Source organism: Tiliqua scincoides, chromosome 3, assembly GCF_035046505.1.
Source record: "Tiliqua scincoides isolate rTilSci1 chromosome 3, rTilSci1.hap2, whole genome shotgun sequence".
NCBI lineage: Eukaryota > Metazoa > Chordata > Lepidosauria > Squamata > Scincidae > Tiliqua > Tiliqua scincoides.
Window position 1 is genome coordinate 33,868,985 of NC_089823.1, and position 17,969 is coordinate 33,886,953.

Sequence of the window (17,969 nt, forward strand, 5' to 3'; positions counted from 1 at the left end):
ATATATAATGGGGTGGGCAAACTTTCAACTTTAAGGATCCTGGACCTTTAACAATTGTGTAGAAGAGAGAATTTCAGCAGGTGTAGCTTGTCATCTGTGAGATGACAAGCTACAATTATATACAATTGTTAAAGGTCCAGGATCTCTAAAGTTGAAAGTTTGGTCACCCCTGCTATATAGCATGATGGTATTCTTCCTATAAACTGCAATTTTAGCAATTTTGGTCACTAGTGCACTTCACCCCTCCTGTGCGCATCACCCGGTGCGGCCAGCACACACAAACACACACACACACACCCCACCCAGCACAAGATGTTTTGTGAGGCAGTTCACAAGCTCAGTTATCAGCATCAATCAATGACCTATCAAGTAATGTGAAGTGTATGTGAATGAATTAGCCGTTAGACAATGGACTGGAAGGATCTTGAAGACCATACAGTCTTATCCCTGCAGTGCTTTAATGTCCTCCATACCCTAGCCACAAAAGCTTCCTAACTCACACCTTAGTTACATCTAGACTGGATTACAGTAACATGCTCTATATGAGAATGCCTTTGAAGATTGGACATTTCAGTTGCTACAAAACACCACTGCAAGAATTGAGACTATGGTAGGATTAGGGAAGCATGTTTCTTCCTGATCATGTTCACTGATTACTGGTCTGTTTCACATATTGTAGCACTGTCTCTGTGTATGAATACGCCCATGCCCCCAAATTGCATTTTACACTCTCTTTTACCTTCCAAGTTGGAGTTGGTGGGAATGCAAAAGAAAACCTTTCTGTCTATATTGCCTAAAAAGTGACACTCCCTGATCTTGGAGACTTGTTTGGCTCCCATTCTGTGACCACCACCACTGCTTGAAGTCTGTTATGTTCTGGAAAACATTTAAGTTGCCTGCTGCAGAGATTTTACTTATACCTGTATTTGGGGCTCTTTAATTTTTTTATTGTTACCTTTCTGCTTTTCTGGTTTGTGTTTGTTTACTGAATTTAAGGTTACTGTTTTATTTGATGTATGAAAGTTGTCTTGAGTGCCTCCATTCTGAGAGTGGAAAGTCAGGGTACAAGATTAATAATAATAATAATATAACAGGTATTTATATACCGCCTTTCTTGGTCTTTATTCAAGACTTTATTCAAGGCGGTTTACATAGGCAGGCTTAATTAAATCCCTTATTAAATAGGGATTTTTACAATTTCAAAGAAGGTTCTTTCTTTCAAGAACGACTACATTCAAGGTGTTTCATTCCGATCTGGCTTCACATTCTGGCCTCCATCCTCCCACGCTCAGAGCAGATGGAATTGCTCGGCTTCAGCTTGTCAGCTGCTCCAAGGTCGCACGGTGCCGGTGGCCTCGAACTGGCGACCTTGTGGATGTTATCTTCAGGCAGACGGAGGCTCTACCCTCTAGACCAGACCTCCTGCCCTTTTATATAATACAAAAATGATAATCCAGATTGTAGTTAGAAATAAACCACAAGCAGAAGTGAGCAGTATGTTCCAAACAAAGATGACTAAGGTACGCAGTTATGGAAGTCTCAGTTTCTGTATGTGCTTTAAGAACTAAGCAATCTGGTATTCGTGGAAGATGATTAATAACAGTTAGGGCCCAATCCTATCCAACCTACCAGCACTGATGCAACCATGCTAATGGGCCGTGCGCTGCATCTTGCAGTGGGGAGGCAGTCAGGAGGCCTCCTCAATGTAAGGGAAAGTTTGTTGTCTTATCTCAGGACTGCATTGTGACTACATCAGTGTTGGATAGAATTGGGCCTTATTTCACTGACTGCAGGTCAAACCTCAACCAGTCCCTTCTTAAATATGTCAGTACTCTTATCAATTCGCTTTGCTTGAGAGCAATCTCAGCTCTGCAAATGTGAGCATGCATAAATGTGGGTGTACCTAATGCAAATTTTCTTATGGCCTAATCTATCTAACTTTCCAGTGCTCATGCAGCCATGCCAATGGAGTATGCACTGCATCCTGCAGGGGGGCGGGAGGCTCACAGACACCTCCTCAAGGTAAGGAAACATTTGTTCCCTTACCTCAGGGCTGCATGGTGGCTAGAAAAATATTAGCAACACACACTTTATTCTTGCTGCTCAGTATACATTTTCATCAGATTTCTCTTTTTCCCAGATCTCCCTTTCTTTCACGATGACAGCTTTCAGTAGAATCAGTAGTCATCCCAATTCTACAACATCAGTCCCACACTGGCAAGATAACGCCACAGGAGCTGCATCGCCACAGTCTCACACCTATTACGCCCTTTGTTACTGCATCTTGATTGTGGCCATTGTTTTTGGAAATATTCTGGTCTGCTTGGCAGTTCTGAGGGAACGCAACTTACAAACCACCACCAACTACCTTGTGGTCAGCTTGGCAGTAGCAGATCTGCTTGTGGCCACTTTGGTGATGCCATGGGTAGTATACCTTGAGGTAAGTACCATTTAGGCTGCCAGTCTAGTTTTTTCACATTTATACATGATGGAGAGATTCTTGAAAGCAGCAATTTTAAACCAGTGTGCCAGGGCACATTGGTGTGCCATGACTGTTCTACAGGTGTGCAACAGGAGTTCGGGGGAAGATCATTTATTAGTAAGGCCATTAGGGGATGTGAGCCCCCTACCAGCAGCGTGGTCTGCCTTGTCAATTATCATAAGACTGATGGTGTACGTTGACAATTTTAGTGCCTTGTCAGTGTGCCACAAGATGAAAAAGGTTGAAAATGCTGAGTTAAAGCAAGGTGAGGCTTCTTCCAAGCCAGCAAACTAGAGTGGGGGTTGGGTGGGGCAATCACTCTGAAAAACCAAAGTGTGGCCTTCCTTGAGGCCTCTTGTGATCAGTCCAAGTTCAAAGTCACAACACTGGCCTGAGTCATGCTCTTCTGGTAGGAACCCAGCATCATGTACACATTCGTACAAGTGGGTCATGTATCTAAATAAAGAAACAAAAGGAATGTAAAGCATCAACTTTCACTATTAGAAAGAAAGAAAGAAAGAAAGAAAGAAAGAAAGAAAGAAAGAAAGAAAGAAAGAAAGAAAGAAAGAAAGAAAGAAAGAAAGAAAGAAAGAAAGAAAGAAAGAAAGAAAGAAGGGAGATTTTAGCCAATGGGAAAAAAATCAAAAACTAGAAATCTAATCTTTTTTTTTTCTGACCACTAATATTTTGCACTATACTCTACTTTTCAGTTCAAGAACTCAAAGCACTTTGCAGACATTAAGAAGTTCCTTATAACTAATTTCTGAAGTTTAAAAAAAACAAAACAAAAACCATTGCTAGAGATCTGTTAGTAGGATTCACAGCAGGAGGCTTGGTTTCAGCTTAATAGTATGGTCATATTCAATAGCTGAAGTCAGAAAGATAGGGCTGAAAAAGGTTCAGAACAGAGATGAGCTCAGCAGATGTAGTTAGAAGTCCATCAAATGAGCAGTTCCTGTTAAAGCTTTACTTAAAAAGTGATAGGCAATATGAAGCAGATCAGGGCTGAGGAGAGGGGGGTAAAGGGGGTAATTTTTACCCAGGCCCAAGGTCAGAAAGGGGGCCTAGGAGCCAAAGGAGGGGACCCAGAAATTTCCTGGGATCTTCCATTTTCCAATCTCAACCAGACTCATGCGGGATGTGGGATAACATGGGCACATGGTGATGACTACTGCCACAAGCCATACACACCAGGTCCAGGAATGCATACATTCCTTAACAGTGTCACATCTGGGAGGAAACTGACTAACCATGAAGGAGTGTATAGGAGCTCAGTGACACAGCTGAGGGACTGCAGCTACCGCAGAAGTCCATTTTGGTGTACACAGGACACTTTCCATTCGAGTATAAGCCTAAATACGACACTAATCTCCTGCAATGATTTTCTATATTTGAAAGTTTTTAGAGAGACTTTAGGAGTGTGTTTGGTTTTCTGTATTACTGTATCTAGCTGCCTGCCAATGCCGAGCAGACAGGTAGACCTGAGCTCTGCATTGTGAAGGCGTTAGACCTGGACTCCAAAGACTATTCTGCCTGTTGCCACTTCCCCCCTGCCTGTTTTGCCCCCATTGCCACCCCCCACTCTGTTTCATTCCCACCCTTTTTGGGAACAGGCCCAAAAGAAACTTTGTACCCCCTGATAAAATTCCTCTCAGAGGCCCTGAAGCAGATAGCTCATATTTTCAGGAATTAGATGTAGGTATAGCCAGCCCTTCTTAATAGACAAAGCTGCCATGTCTCCAGGTAGAGCATCAAAGAAATCAATGGAAAATCAGTGATTTGCTCCTAATTATACAAAAACTTCCACAATCCTTTCACCAAACCCTAGTGCCTCTGTGTATATTATTTTATATGAATTGCTGGTATCAGAAACATATAACTTGAACAAGAATTGTTATTTTAAAGTTTAGAAACTTTTGCCTACTTGGAATGAACAACTTCCTTAAATAAATATTACCTACCCACAGACCTGGAATTTGATGAGCCATGGAGGGGATACTGCAAATTCAAAATTAAAGGCAAAGGCCTGTTGGAAAAATGGGATGCCAGGGTTCTAGCAAGTGAACCCTTTTCCTTTAGAAAATTCCACCACCCAGCTAGTTTGCTGCTATCCATAAACACACACAGGAGCAGAGGCAGTCAAAGTTTCAAAAGAAATAGTTTCTGGAGCATATACATCTTCTAAGTGTCAGAGGCTTCTACCACATGGAACAAAGATCCTTATAGCTGTGTTTTGTGTGAATGGGTGAGTACTTGTCCAGTAATGGCTACCTCTATTCAGAGAGAGCTCAGGAGGCTGCACCCTTCTCCTTCAGTGGTCAGGGAGAAAGAGGAACATGCAAGAGGAAGGAACTTGCACAAAGGGGCATACTGCCTATGGAGGGCAGTGTCTCAGGTATCTGTACCGTGAAACCCCCCCCCCCAATATCTGCAGGAGGAACTGCGCCCAAATTCCAACAAGGGCAAGATCCAAAGTAACATGGGAGCAGCAGAAAGCTGAGCAGATGTCAAGATGTGCTTTCCCTAGTTGTTAGCCAACTCAAATTTTAGAAGATATACACTTTAAAATAAAGCATAGTATCTATGCTGCTCCTGCTATCAGACACACACTTCTCCACCCCATCCACACTTTTCAGCACTTGGAAGAACCATTTCTTTTACAAAAATTACCTCTCCATACATTGATTGCAATTGCTGGATTGGGGGTAAAAGAATTCAGTCCTGGATGGCAAAGAAGGCAAGAATATCCAGCTGGATCAATACAAATGTTCCCACTTGAGGAGTGCATGCGACTTCAACTTGCCCACATGCCCTTGATGAAAATGTCTTCAGGTTATTGCTAAGAGCTTTCCTCCAGACCATATATTTTCCAGTCCATTAAGTAGTACATTCTGCCCTGGAAGCCAAGAAATATCACCTGGGTGTGCAAACCAGTGGATGAAGACAGACAGCCTTTATTCAAAAAACACAATAATAGGAACAAGGAATCATGTAGATTTTGTCTTCTTGTCAGTACCTGTAACCCATAAAAGATCAAAAGTAGATTTGTTCTCAGAAAAGTTGACACTGTTCTGGCTTAAGTGAAAGTCTGTTACTGTTACAGTTCCGGGATGCCAATCATATTTAACTGCCTGCTATGAAAATAAAACACTACAAAAAAAGGATAAAGTAGAGGTAAAAAGTTCCAAGTCAATGTGCTGCAGACATTATTCATGCAATGATCAAATATTTTCAATTAGTCATACAACAACTACATGTTTTCTAAAAAGATTTGGATGGTAATTTTAGTCCATTAAACATATCTGTTTTAGAAGGAGATATGGCTGAATACCTTAGGCTGCAATTTAAAACACAATTACATAAAAATAAACTCTACTGAATCCATTATATGTAATGAGGCTAAAAATAGCTAATGAAAATAAATTAGATCTCTAATATGATTTCCAACTGCCAGTAATTGCACTGGTTTCAGTGGAGTTGCTTCCAATTTGGAAATGTGGATTGATGTAAATAAGACTGAATTTCAGCCCACCTGTTTAAACCCAGTGGATTCCCGTTTTTGTGCTTGCCCTCTACTTTGATTTATTTGTTAGGTTTTTTCTGCACCTTCCTCCACAGAATGCAGGGCAATGCAGTAATGTAGCAAGGGCAGGACAGGGGGTGGTTCATCCCAGGAGTCAAGTACACCTGGGGTGTCAAAACACACCACTGAGCAGGTGATAGACCTGGTGACCCCCAGGGATCTCAAGGTGAAGGCCAACTCTACACTTTGAGAGGCTGCTGGAACTGAAGGGTAGACCTGGCCTCCACCTTGAGATCCTCTGGCGTAGGATAGACCTGGCTTCCACCTGGGGATCTCGAGGAGGAGGCCAGTTCCATCCTTCACTTTGAGTGCCCTGCCCTGGGTGTCCAATACCCTAGTTATTGGGGCAGTGCACATGATTTTTTCCTCTCCTAGAAAAGTCTAGTTAAGCTCAGAGATGGTAACTGGTCCAAAATCACCCAAGGTGATCTGGGCCTACTCTGACACAGTTTGCCACACTGACTCTATATGGACTCTGCAATCCGAATAGAACATTGTCCAGCAGGGAAACCATTTAGGGAGGATAAATGGACACAGTCTCAAAGGCCACATGAAACTAATCCTCAGGAACACATATTTCTACCCAACTTTTTGGTTCCGCACATAGAGCAACTTCTATTAAAAACAAATGGGCCTACACGTCAGGTGCATATATCTCTTTGCTTAAAAGTGGTGGGAGATGGGAAAACACTAGGCTGTGGTGATAACACTGGTATGGGTATAGTAAGGTATAAAAAGTAACACCAACAAATGTTCTCAAAATATGCTGCAGTCTTTTGAATATCCAAGGGTCAAATAAAACATGAAAAAGATAGTATTTCTATGCCTTTAAAAAGTACAATTAGGAGCCCCAATGGCCTTCAGTCCAGCTCAGGACCATGGCAGGGCAAAGAAGGCTAAAGCTTTTCTCCCTGTCCTATCATTCCCCCGGCTCCTATTAGCACTGAAAAAAATCAAAGCATAGCAGCAATAATTGTATGTTCCTTTTACTGTGTATTTTGGCCCCAAGCCTGGGCCCTTAAACCTCACTAAGAATCTCCTCCTTCACTCAACAAACCCCCAAAATCTTAAATTGATGCAACCCCCACCCCAGGCCAGTTCTTCAGTTACAGAACTGAAAGAAAGTCCACAGTGACAGACAGAATTATTGGTGTGGGTGCAGACAGGAGACAGATTCCTGGAAAAGCATGTGTGTGACAGCATTTCATTTCAATGTGCAAAATAATAATAATAACACTGATATTTATATAATAATAATAATAATAATAATAATAATAATAATAATAATACAGGTATTTATATACCACCTTTCTTGGTCTTTATTCAAGACTTTATTCAAGGCGGTTTACATAGGCAGGCTATTTAAATCCCTGTAGGGATTTTTACAATTGAAAGAAGGTTCTATCTTTTCAAGAACCACAACATTCAGATGTTTCTTTCTGATCTGGTTTCACATTCTGGCCTCCATCCTCCCACGCTCAGAGCAGATGGAATAACTCGGCTCAGTTTGTCAGCTGCTTCAAGGTCACACGGTGCCAGTGGCCTCGAACTGGCGACCTGTGGATGTTATCTTCAGGCAAATGGAGGCTCTACCCTCTAGACCAGACCTCTGGTCATCAGATTACTCCTCTGACTTTATTCAAGGCAGTTCACATAGGCAAGCTATCTCTAAACCCCCGAGGGGATTTTTACAATAACAGAAAGGTCTATCTTTCAAGAACCGCACAACATTTCAGATGGATCTTTCACAGTCTGGTATCACTTCTGGCCCCCAGTTGCCTCCCATGCTGTCTGACAAGCAGCTCCTTCATCTCTCCCTTGAAGGGCAGCTAAGATGCTTCTTCGCTCACACCAAAGAGCAGGTAGAATAACTCAGCTCAGCTTGTCAGCTGCTTCAAGGTCTCGCCATTCACGGAACTGCCAGTGGCCTCAAACTGGCGACCTTCAGATGTTATCTTTGGAGTAATGGAGGCTCTACCCTCTAAACCAGATCTCCTGCCCTGTCTGAAAATGTTCAGACAGATCTGTGAATAGGCTAGATTTCCAGATAGATCTAGTTCATGGCACTGTCTTTCATTGCTCAGTTCATGAATGACAGATTCTAATGGCATCCTTTCACATACCTGCATTTATAAGAATCATTCCAAGAGACGGGCTGTGTGGATTCAAATATTATGGTACATTGGAAATTATTCTTAAAAGCTTTGTTTGACCCTTTCTCATGCCAGCAGTCTCTGTCTTCAATTTAACTTAAGTTTGAGTATTTCCAAAAGTTGTACAGTACTTGGAATATAAACTCATAATAAAGAGAGTCTTCTAAAGGCCATACGCACAAAAGAACTCCTTTGACTGTAGCATTCATGTATCAGATGCCAATTGGATGCAAAATGACTTAGAATGTGGCAAAATACTGTGGAGCCTTCATTGACATTTTAAGAAAAAATATAATATTCTGGACTTTTGCCGGGGGGGGGGGATAGCAATGAATAATAACAACAAACAACAACAACAACTTTATTTTTACCCCGCCTTTCTCCCCGAAGGGACTCAAGGCGGCTTACAACAGGTTAAAAACAGATTAAACAACATAATTAAAAAACAGATTAACAACATAATTTAAAAACAGATAAAAGCACATATACAAATGAAGGAAATTTGGATCGTTTTTTGTGCATTTGCAGCAAATCCCTCTCTGTCTAATAACATGCATTTGCCTCTCAGTGAGAAAGTTGGCATGTAACAAAACAATAATGAATAATGATGAGCAAATCAATCCCAGGGCTATAGGACCATGAAGGGTGGCTGAACAGATGCTTCCCGTTTCAATCACTCATTCACATTTTGTTTTTTAAATAGCAGTAGTATTAAAATCAGTAACAGGGAAAGATCTCTCATGCCTGTGAGGCATTTCCACAGGCCTAAAGCAAAGCTACAGCATGAGAAATATTTCACTGAGTCATGCCCTTTTTAATTGCCTTTAGTTGTGTTGCTTCGGAGAAGTCTTCTGGCGGTCACAGTGGTGCCAAATTATTTCTCATGAACAGTACTGAGGTAAATTAAATTCCTCAGTACCAAGCCATCTCAGCAATATTTTCCCTCTGTTTACAACTTCATGGAACAACCTCTATATTTAAATGAAGCAGATTAGAACTGCAGGAGGGGGCCAACCCATGGCCAAGCCAATGAGAAATTAATGCAAACAGCTAAGTGGCAATTTATTTGCAAAGCTTCTCTGTTGCACTAGTAAAGCTTAGAAGGGGAAAGAGGGAATTGGAGAGTCAACAAACTGCATTTTCATGGGACTGTATAGGTTAAATCAGGGGTGCCCAAACCCCGGCCCTGGGGCCACTTGTGGCCCTCGAGGCCTCTCAATGCGGCCCTCAGAGAGCTCCCAGTCTCCAATGAGCCTCTGGCCCTCCAGTGATTTGTTGGAGCCCACAGTGGCCCAACACAACTGCTCTCAACTTGAGAGCAACTGTTTGACCTCTCACGTGAGCTGTGCGATGAGGGCTCCCTCCACTGCTTGCTGTTTCACATCTGTGATGCAGTAGCAGCAGAAAAGGAAAGGCCAGCCTTGCTTTGTGCAAGGCCTTTTATAGGCCTTGAGCTATTTCATGACCTTCATTCATTCATGTAAGTTCATCTTTAATCTATTCATTTATGTTAACGGATGTAAATTTATTCAAATTTGAAATGTAAATTAATTCTTTCCTTCCCCCCCGGCCCCCAACACAGTGTCAGAGAGAAGATGTGGCCCTCCTGCCAAAAACTTTGGACACCCCTGGGTTAAACAAATACATGCTAACTGTTGGAAAGGGAGGAAGCAGAGCAGTCAGTGAAAGCAACCCTTTTCCTATAGCAAAATATACCACCTGGCTAGTTGCTATCAATAAAACATATACAGGCGAGGAAGCTGGTTAAGATTTCAAAGGAATTATTGAACAATGCCCTTTGGTTTACTGGAGGTGAGAAAAGACTCTACAGAAAGATCCCAGGTACATCAAACAGGCCAGAGACCAAAGGCCAGAGACCAAAGGCCATTAAAACGCATGAGTGCCGACTTCTCATGGATATTCAAAATGTCTCTCAAGTCCTGCTAGGATACACTTGAACGAACAGTGTGCATGGGGATTGACATATCTTTTTTTTTTTTAAATAACAGAATGAGAAATAAAGCTGCAGTGAGCTGGGTCAATTTAGTTAATGTTTCATGACCCACCCCACCCCATTCAATTTCCCCAGGAGTTGTCTCTTGAAGAGTACATACGTCATCCCAAAAATCATTTCACTCTACTTATAGGAAGATGGCTGTCTCCCATTTTGTTTCTTGAAGGAAAAGGAGAAGCACTGGAGGCAAGTAGGCACATAGGGAGCGTGCCCCTCACCAATTTGCTGCCTGAGGTAACCGTTTCATTTGGCCTCATGGATGGGCCGGCCCTGGTTACATCATCTGCAAATCAGATTTCGTAGCATTAATTTTGCTACAGTATTGTTCTTCACTCCAAATTTCCCTACCAGTTATTCATTTTCAGTACCTTTTTCAGTGGAAAGGGAGAAAGCCATGGTCCCAACATTTTTCCTTTGATTTTCTGTTTTGTAATCTTGAAACCCAGGTACTATCAGGTACAGCAATTTCCTCTTTCTGTGACTCAGGGAACATTGTCTCTCTGGAGAACTGCTAGACTTCATTCATTAATGTTCATCTAAAACAATTTAACAAATCCCGACAGGAAATGTGCAAATGCAGTGTATTTGTTTTCGGTGTGAATAGTGACATTTTGTGATTGATACTCAGGTGACGGGTGGAGTTTGGAATTTCAACCGTGTCTGCTGTGATATATTTGTAACTATGGATGTGATGATGTGCACAGCCAGCATTTTAAATCTCTGTGCTATCAGCATTGACAGGTAAGAACCAAAGAGCAGAACTGTAAGTTAGGATGTAAGAAAGACTAATGGGTAGGCTAAATGGGGAAAGTGGGTTGAATTTAAGTGTTAGGGATGAATGTAGTAAAGACAACTTAGCTAATGTTTATGTCACATATGACATTTTTCTACATATATAAATTTCCCAGCATTTTACTTTGTAGTAAATTACTTTGTGGTAAAGTAAACCCAGGAAATTACGTGATGACATTACACTTGTAAACTAGTTTTTTCCTCTGAAAAATCAGCCTGGAAAACTGCAATTTTGAATGGATTGGAGGCAAGGAAGGGACACTTAGGGCCCCATCCTTTCCAACCCAACTTTCCAGCATCAGTGTCGCCCCAATGCAAACCCAAAGTAAGGGAACAAATGTTCCCATACCTTGATGAGGCCTCTGTGACTGCCTCCCCACTGCAGGATGGAGCACACGCCCCATTGGTTTCAGCTGCACTGGCAATGGAAAAATTGGATAGGATTTGGTCCTCAATCCTTTCCTCTGGCCATTTTCTTTTACATTCCAAATCACACATTTTTTGAAATCCAGAAGAAATATGGGCACCTGAGATTTTAAGCAGAAAATATGTAACAGGGAAAGAGTTAAGCACTCCTCCTCCTCCTCTCATTTCACCTTCATTTAGAATTGCATTCTCCAGAAGCTGTTTTTCATTTATTTACATGCTGTCACACCTCCTGACAGATATACAGTACACACATTCACTCAGGTGTGCAGAAAAAAAATACTGTAGACATCTCCTTCTGTTATTACTTGGTATAACTTTAATTCACTGTTCATTTAACTTTATTTAACTTTGATGATAACTACGTACTTCCCTGTTGTCCTTTTCTGTTCCCTTTTTCATTTTGTTTGTCTTGTTCATCTCTTGATTATTGTTACTGTTCAATCCTGCATTCTTGTTTCTGTTCTACATTCTTGTATTTATTCTGCAATCGTTTTGCTTATTTTCCTGATTTCCCCCTTCTTTTCCATACATTCCCTGTTAACAACTCCTTCATCTTCATCACTCTTGCTTTGGAGCTGGTTCCCTTTGCAGATACACTGCAGTGGTTATGCCTGTTCATTATCAGTACCGCACAGGACCAAGCTCTTGCAGGAGGGTGTCCATTATGATTACAATGGTTTGGCTGTTGGCATTTGCTGTTTCCTGCCCTCTCCTATTTGGCTTCAATACCACAGGTAATATCTTACTGCCTGGACTTTATACCATTATGGCTTGAAAACATTTATCATCAATGCTCCTCTCTGCTCAGATAGCATGGATGATGGTGAAAGCTAGAAAATAAAAATAAACCACCAACAATAACTTTTCACTCTACATTTTTGGTGCTTTGGTTCTATCAACAAGCTTTTACATTTATTGTTTTCAAAATTCTGGGCTTGTCCTTGGAATGAGACCATAGCTGCCTTTTCAACAGCGAGCAAATCATGTGGTTTACTACTATACCCTCTCTTTTCTCTCTTTCAGGTGATCCCAATATTTGTTCCATATCAAATCCCAACTTTGTTATATACTCCTCTGTGGTGTCCTTCTATCTTCCATTCCTGGTGACCCTGCTGCTGTATATCCGAATTTACATCGTGCTGAGGCAAAGACAGAAGAAGAGAATCCTAACCAGAAAAAGCAGCCATAATGTCAAAGCCTGTTACAAACAGCAAGTATGGCTATGAACAAAATCATGTCTGATAAATGTCACAAAACAGAACCCTCTCTTTCTACACTCCCCTGCCCACCAAACTAAAAATCTTGTTAGATATACCTGCCTGCCCAGCTTCTGTATCCCCAAGCCATTATTTCCCACTCTGTCCATCTCCTACTTCTCACTACACAACCTTTTGTCTACCAACACATCTTCTGCCTTTCCTGTTACCTCCTATATAGTCACACTCTGTGCGCCATTTAATCTTCAGAGTCTGCAGTAGTCAAGAATTGTGATGTTCATTTGCCACTAGTATTCTTTATTTGGGGGGGGGGAGTGCATGTGTGCCATAGCTCAGTGGCAGACACATGCTTTACATTCAGAACCACCTGAATTCAATCCCAGCATCTCCAAGTAGGACTGGGAAAGCAAACACTCTGAAACCCTGGAGAGCCGCTGTCAGTCAGTGGCAAAGTAGATGGACCAATAATGTTCCGGTCAGCATAAAGCAGAGTCCTGTGTTCCTAATCCACCTGCCCCCAGGGGAAGGCACATACTCCAATTTTGAGAAACATTGTATCCAGTGGTGAACTACCTAATCACTCAACTGAATCTTGATAGTTCAATGTTTTATACTTTCCTTGTGTAGTTAACTCATATTTGAACCTCAGCCCAAAAGTATATTTAAGTTATTTGTACCCCACCTTTAGATACAACTAAAAAGGACCCTCAAGGCAGCAAAAGAACCCACTTAAAACAATAGTATAATAAAGCAGATTTACATGACATAGAAGTTGGGATTTGCAGCGTTGGAAATCATGGAAGAAAAACATTTCTGTTGCACAATTAAAAACATAGTTACTTATTGAGCCTTAAGGATGGATGTTGAGAGTGCACTTGTAATTGTACCCTTTCTCACAACCAAGAGAAAAGTTCATTTGAGGCTCACATTTGCCAATGGATGTCCTACTAGACTGCAGAAAAGACTACACAGTATGCAGGAAGAATGTTACTCCCTCTGAGCACTAGATCCTTATCTGACGCTAGAGGCAGACAATTTTTCAGAAAGTTGGAAATGTTATGATACAGGACAAGACTGACTGTTATAGAGGTGACTATAGGCGCAATCCTAACTTGCACTGGAACAGGCAAGCCAGGAGGCTTGTGCTGTATCCAGCGCAGGATTGTGATCAGCAGCGGCTTAGCCAGAGGCAAGTTGAAACTTTCCCCTTACCCTTGGGTAAGGGCTGCTGGCCACAATGGGTCTCCCTGGACTTGCACCACCTCCTGAAGTGGCACGAGGAGAGCGGAGCGGCTTGAAGTCACTCTGTTCTCCTTGGGACTGGGTTGGGATCCAGCATTACTGCCGGATCCCAGCCCTGCCTTTCTCTCCTCGCCCGCCCCCGGGGTTGTCCATTGCCCTCCCTCCCCCCACCCTGGTACGCCTCTCTCCCTCCTCCTCCCCACCCCCCCAATGCCTACCTTTTCCACTTGTGTCGGCGCAGGCGGGCTGACACAAGCGGCTGAGGGGGAGCTGGCATGGAGGCATCTGTCAGCCTCTGCAGGCCGGCGCTTCTCAGTGCGCTGGCCTGGTTTCCCCTCGAGGAGGCTGCAGGAAGAGCTACTTCATTTTTTTTGTCATCTGGCCATTTTTTTCACTCACAATCAGCCTCCTCAAGATGTTTTTCCACCCCAGGTATGGATACCTGTAGTATGAAGCATGGAAACCTCTGACTCAGTAGGTTTTTGAAGAAACACAAAGAAGTGAATGGTAGAATAGATGATGGTAGCATAGAAAGGAAAAAAGTGTGTACACAATAAGCAACAATGACTACTTATAGCTTCCTGAAAGGGGGAAGAAAAAAAAGCTGTAATCTTTCTCAAGTCTTACGGGAAGGCCCCAGTTTTGCAGTAATAAACTCTAGCAAGAGAAATTACTTGCCTTTAAATCACTAATTTTATCTCTCACCTGTGGGAGCAATTATTTATTTTCTAGTTCAGGTTTATAACCCTACATGATATTAAGGAAGTGTCAGAAATCACTGTGGGGAATACAGAATATCATTAGGACTTCCAAAGCTTTCACAGCAAAGCTAGGCATTAAAATAAGAGGTGGTGGACATACACCACTACAGCTATTAACTTTGGTTACAAATGAGGTTTTTAACTGCCACTTTCAAAAGGAGCTACAAATTATTTAGCATGCAGATACTTTAAGTATTAGAGGTTCCAGCCTTAACCTGAATCCCCAACGCATAAACATTCTGTAATCTGCAGCACTCCGTGAGTCATTGGGCTATCGGTTCTCTGCTAACCAGGAGCCAAGCCATCTAGTCTTTATAGCAGTGGTTCCCAAACTGTGCCATGGCTCCCCAGAAAGCTGTGGAAACCAGCCAGGGGAACTGTGGAATCCTTGCCAAAAACAGGCTGCCCTATATAATGTATAGGATTGTAGCCTTAATGGGGAGCCACAGCCAATGGCCCAGTAGGTCAAGGGAGCCGCCACCAGTACAAAAAGTTCAGAAACCATGAATATTAGCTCAGTGGGGAAAAGATGTAGAAATACAGCACGCTTCCAAAGTTTGAAAGCAAAGATAGCTAGCTTCTAATAGTATACCGCAATATGCTACCTAGAGATATGACATTTCCTTCCATGATTGTTTTCTGAGAGACTAAGGGGATTAGAAGAAATGGAGCAATAGTGTGAGAGAAGATGTGAGGATGTAAAATTTCTGGACTCTATACCACTCCAATGAAATGGAGTGAGGATGTAAAATTTCCTGTGAGGATGTAAAATTTCAGGACTCTATACCACTCCAATGAAACTGAGATGCAATAAGACGCAGAAGTGGAATATTCCTCGATAGCCCATCCATAAGATGAGGCAATATGGGTTGTATCAGCAGCAGATGGGGGGAGAGTCAAGATGGGAATGCAGCACGTTTGGAGTGCACTTCACCCCAAGTTGGTTGCCACTGCTGTCTCCCTCCCCAGAATACTGAAGACATGAGCTGCAATGATGCTAAAAGCAAGTGGAAAACAGATTACCTTCCTCCTTGCATCTTTCACCAATTGCAGAACCATAGGACTTCCAAAACAGAAGGCCCACACTTCCATAATTGAAGAAACCAGGCAAGGAGCACAATAATGGTTTTATTTTAACAGTGCAGAGGTGGCAACAGAGGACCCAAGATGGCATAAGATGGCATTCAGGGTTGTACTGCCCTGCTATTACTACATCTATGAAGGAAGTATTAGATTTTTAAAATTATAGATTTAGCTGGGGATTACAAACTTTCCCCACCCCCCCACCCCCACTTTTGGATTATGACTGGTTTTCATTTTGTTGATTCATACCTATTCATTTCAGCACTCTGGTGTCAAGAAGGGAGAACTTCTTGTACCAGACTATTTAACCATAAGTGGTTATGTTTAAAGCACTTATTGTTCTTGGCCTTTTGTTTTTCATACAGCAACACACAGAGAAAAAAGATTCACACCAGAGGCCTTCAGATGCACTTTCATGCTGCTTGCAGCTAAAGCGGCTGGGCCACAGACTGCCTGCAGAAAAGAAGCCCCTGACGCCCACTGAATTGCAGCAGTACTGCAGTTTCTGTCATGAAGCTTCCTTCTCAAGTACAGGGAATAAAGAGGCTGTTGATCTGAAAGTGAGAAGGAAAACGAAGGAGCAATGCCTAGAAGTACACAAAGGCAATGATGGCAAAACCATCACCTCCCTGAAGCTACCTTCTCAGCAGCAGAGGACAATACAGCTCAGAGAAAGGAAAGCTACACAAATGGTAGCTATTGTACTGGGTGAGTAGAATCATTTCAAGCCCTTTTAAAAAGCAATCTGCACAAGAATGAGGGTCAAAGGAGGCATTACATGAAAGCCTGTATTACAGTCTCTCAAAAAAGTTTTAATGAGTTTTATCTGAAAAACAGCTTTAGTGAAGTAGGAGTGCTAAACTCTTTTCTGTCCCATTTTCGGGCCCATTTTCCATTCTGCGGCTCCTTTTCCCTCTTAGAAGATGGGCACGAGTATCTTTCACCTGCAGGTGGAAAAGCAGCAAGGGTGGAAATTTCTAGTAGAAAAATGACACTAGAAAATCTTTTTCCATTATATTCTGTTGTTTTACCTGCCTTGGCTGAAATGTGCTTTCTGTGTTTTACTGGCTCTCTTCCATTGCTTTTCTGCTTTAACAACATTCACATACGCGTGCCAATAACTAAGAGAATCTCAAAGCTTCCCTATGTGAAGATTCCCTACCTAAATAAAGGCTTCAACACAATGCTCAGCTCCTCACAGACTTATTCTCCCTGCCATCTCAATAGGCTGGTTTGGTCATGTGAATGAGCCTTCATGTTGACAGACAGGGTTGCATGGTTTGGGTAAGGTAAGATTTATACTTCCAATTAAGCACTACTGGGCCAAAATAATCATCATCTGTCGTTCTCCTTTGGCTCCTAGGAACATTCATAGTCTGCTGGCTACCGTTCTTCTTGACACACATTCTGAATACCCACTGCCAAGCTTGTCACATTTCCCCAGAACTGTACAGTGCCACCACGTGGCTTGGTTATGTAAACAGTGCCCTCAACCCTGTAATCTACACTACCTTCAACAACGAGTTCCGAAAAGCTTTCCTCAAGATCCTGTATTGCTGAAAGCTTGAAGAATGACACCACGCTACATACCATATGGGATGTGACAAATAAGATGCAGCCAAAGTGGTTCTGTACACATCTAGATGGCTTTTCCTCAATCATCAGCGAGAGAAAGAGAAGGAACAAGGGACTCAAGTTTTCTATGGCTTCACTCCAGCAATCACTATAGCAAGTACCTCTGCAATAGTAGGGTTCATGTGTTCCATTTTAATTATTTGTGCAGAAAGAACACACAGCAACACTTGCTGTTGGCAGACTTGAACTACACACACGTCCAAATGGCTCTAGGATGTGACAGAGTTGTTCCTATCCATGAGGCACTTTAAAGGGTCAGGATAAGTTCTTTTGACACAGATACCTCCATGAGACATAACTACTGTGGACAATTTTTGAAGAGATTATTGGGGGAGTGCTTGGGAACAGGAACCTTGGCTATTATTACACTCAGTGGCATAGCTAAGGGGGTGCAGGGGGTAGCAGTTGCACCAGACATCAAGCTTTAGGGGGGCAACAAGCTGACCTTGACACTAGCGACCAAAATTGTGAAAATCTTGGTATATATGATCATGTTATATATCATTGGAAAGGTAATTTAATGCTGAATGCAGTGAAGCAAACTGCATTGAAATATTTGTATTCTATCAAAAGTGATG

General features: G+C 42.2%; 1 protein-coding gene across 1 annotated transcript; it reads left to right on the forward strand.

The window, feature by feature from the left end:
- Positions 1–2,158: 2,158 nt before the first annotated feature.
- Positions 2,159–17,316, forward strand: DRD3 (dopamine receptor D3). The gene is made up of 6 exons (XM_066620968.1): positions 2,159–2,440; positions 10,861–10,973; positions 12,045–12,187; positions 12,477–12,667; positions 16,122–16,464; positions 17,120–17,316. The coding sequence occupies exons 1-6, from the start codon at positions 2,159–2,161 to the stop codon at positions 17,314–17,316; spliced, it is 1,269 nt and encodes a 422-aa protein (XP_066477065.1).
- Positions 17,317–17,969: the final 653 nt, after the last annotated feature.

Coding starts and splice junctions, on each gene's coding strand:
- DRD3 (XM_066620968.1), top strand. CDS start 2,159: ATGACAGCTTTCAGTAGAATCAGTAGTCATCCCAATTCTACAACATCA. Junction 12,188..12,476: donor ATTTGGCTTCAATACCACAG/GTAATATCTTAC, acceptor TCTCTCTTTCAG/GTGATCCCAATATTTGTTCC. Junction 16,465..17,119: donor AATGGTAGCTATTGTACTGG/GTGAGTAGAATC, acceptor TTTGGCTCCTAG/GAACATTCATAGTCTGCTGG.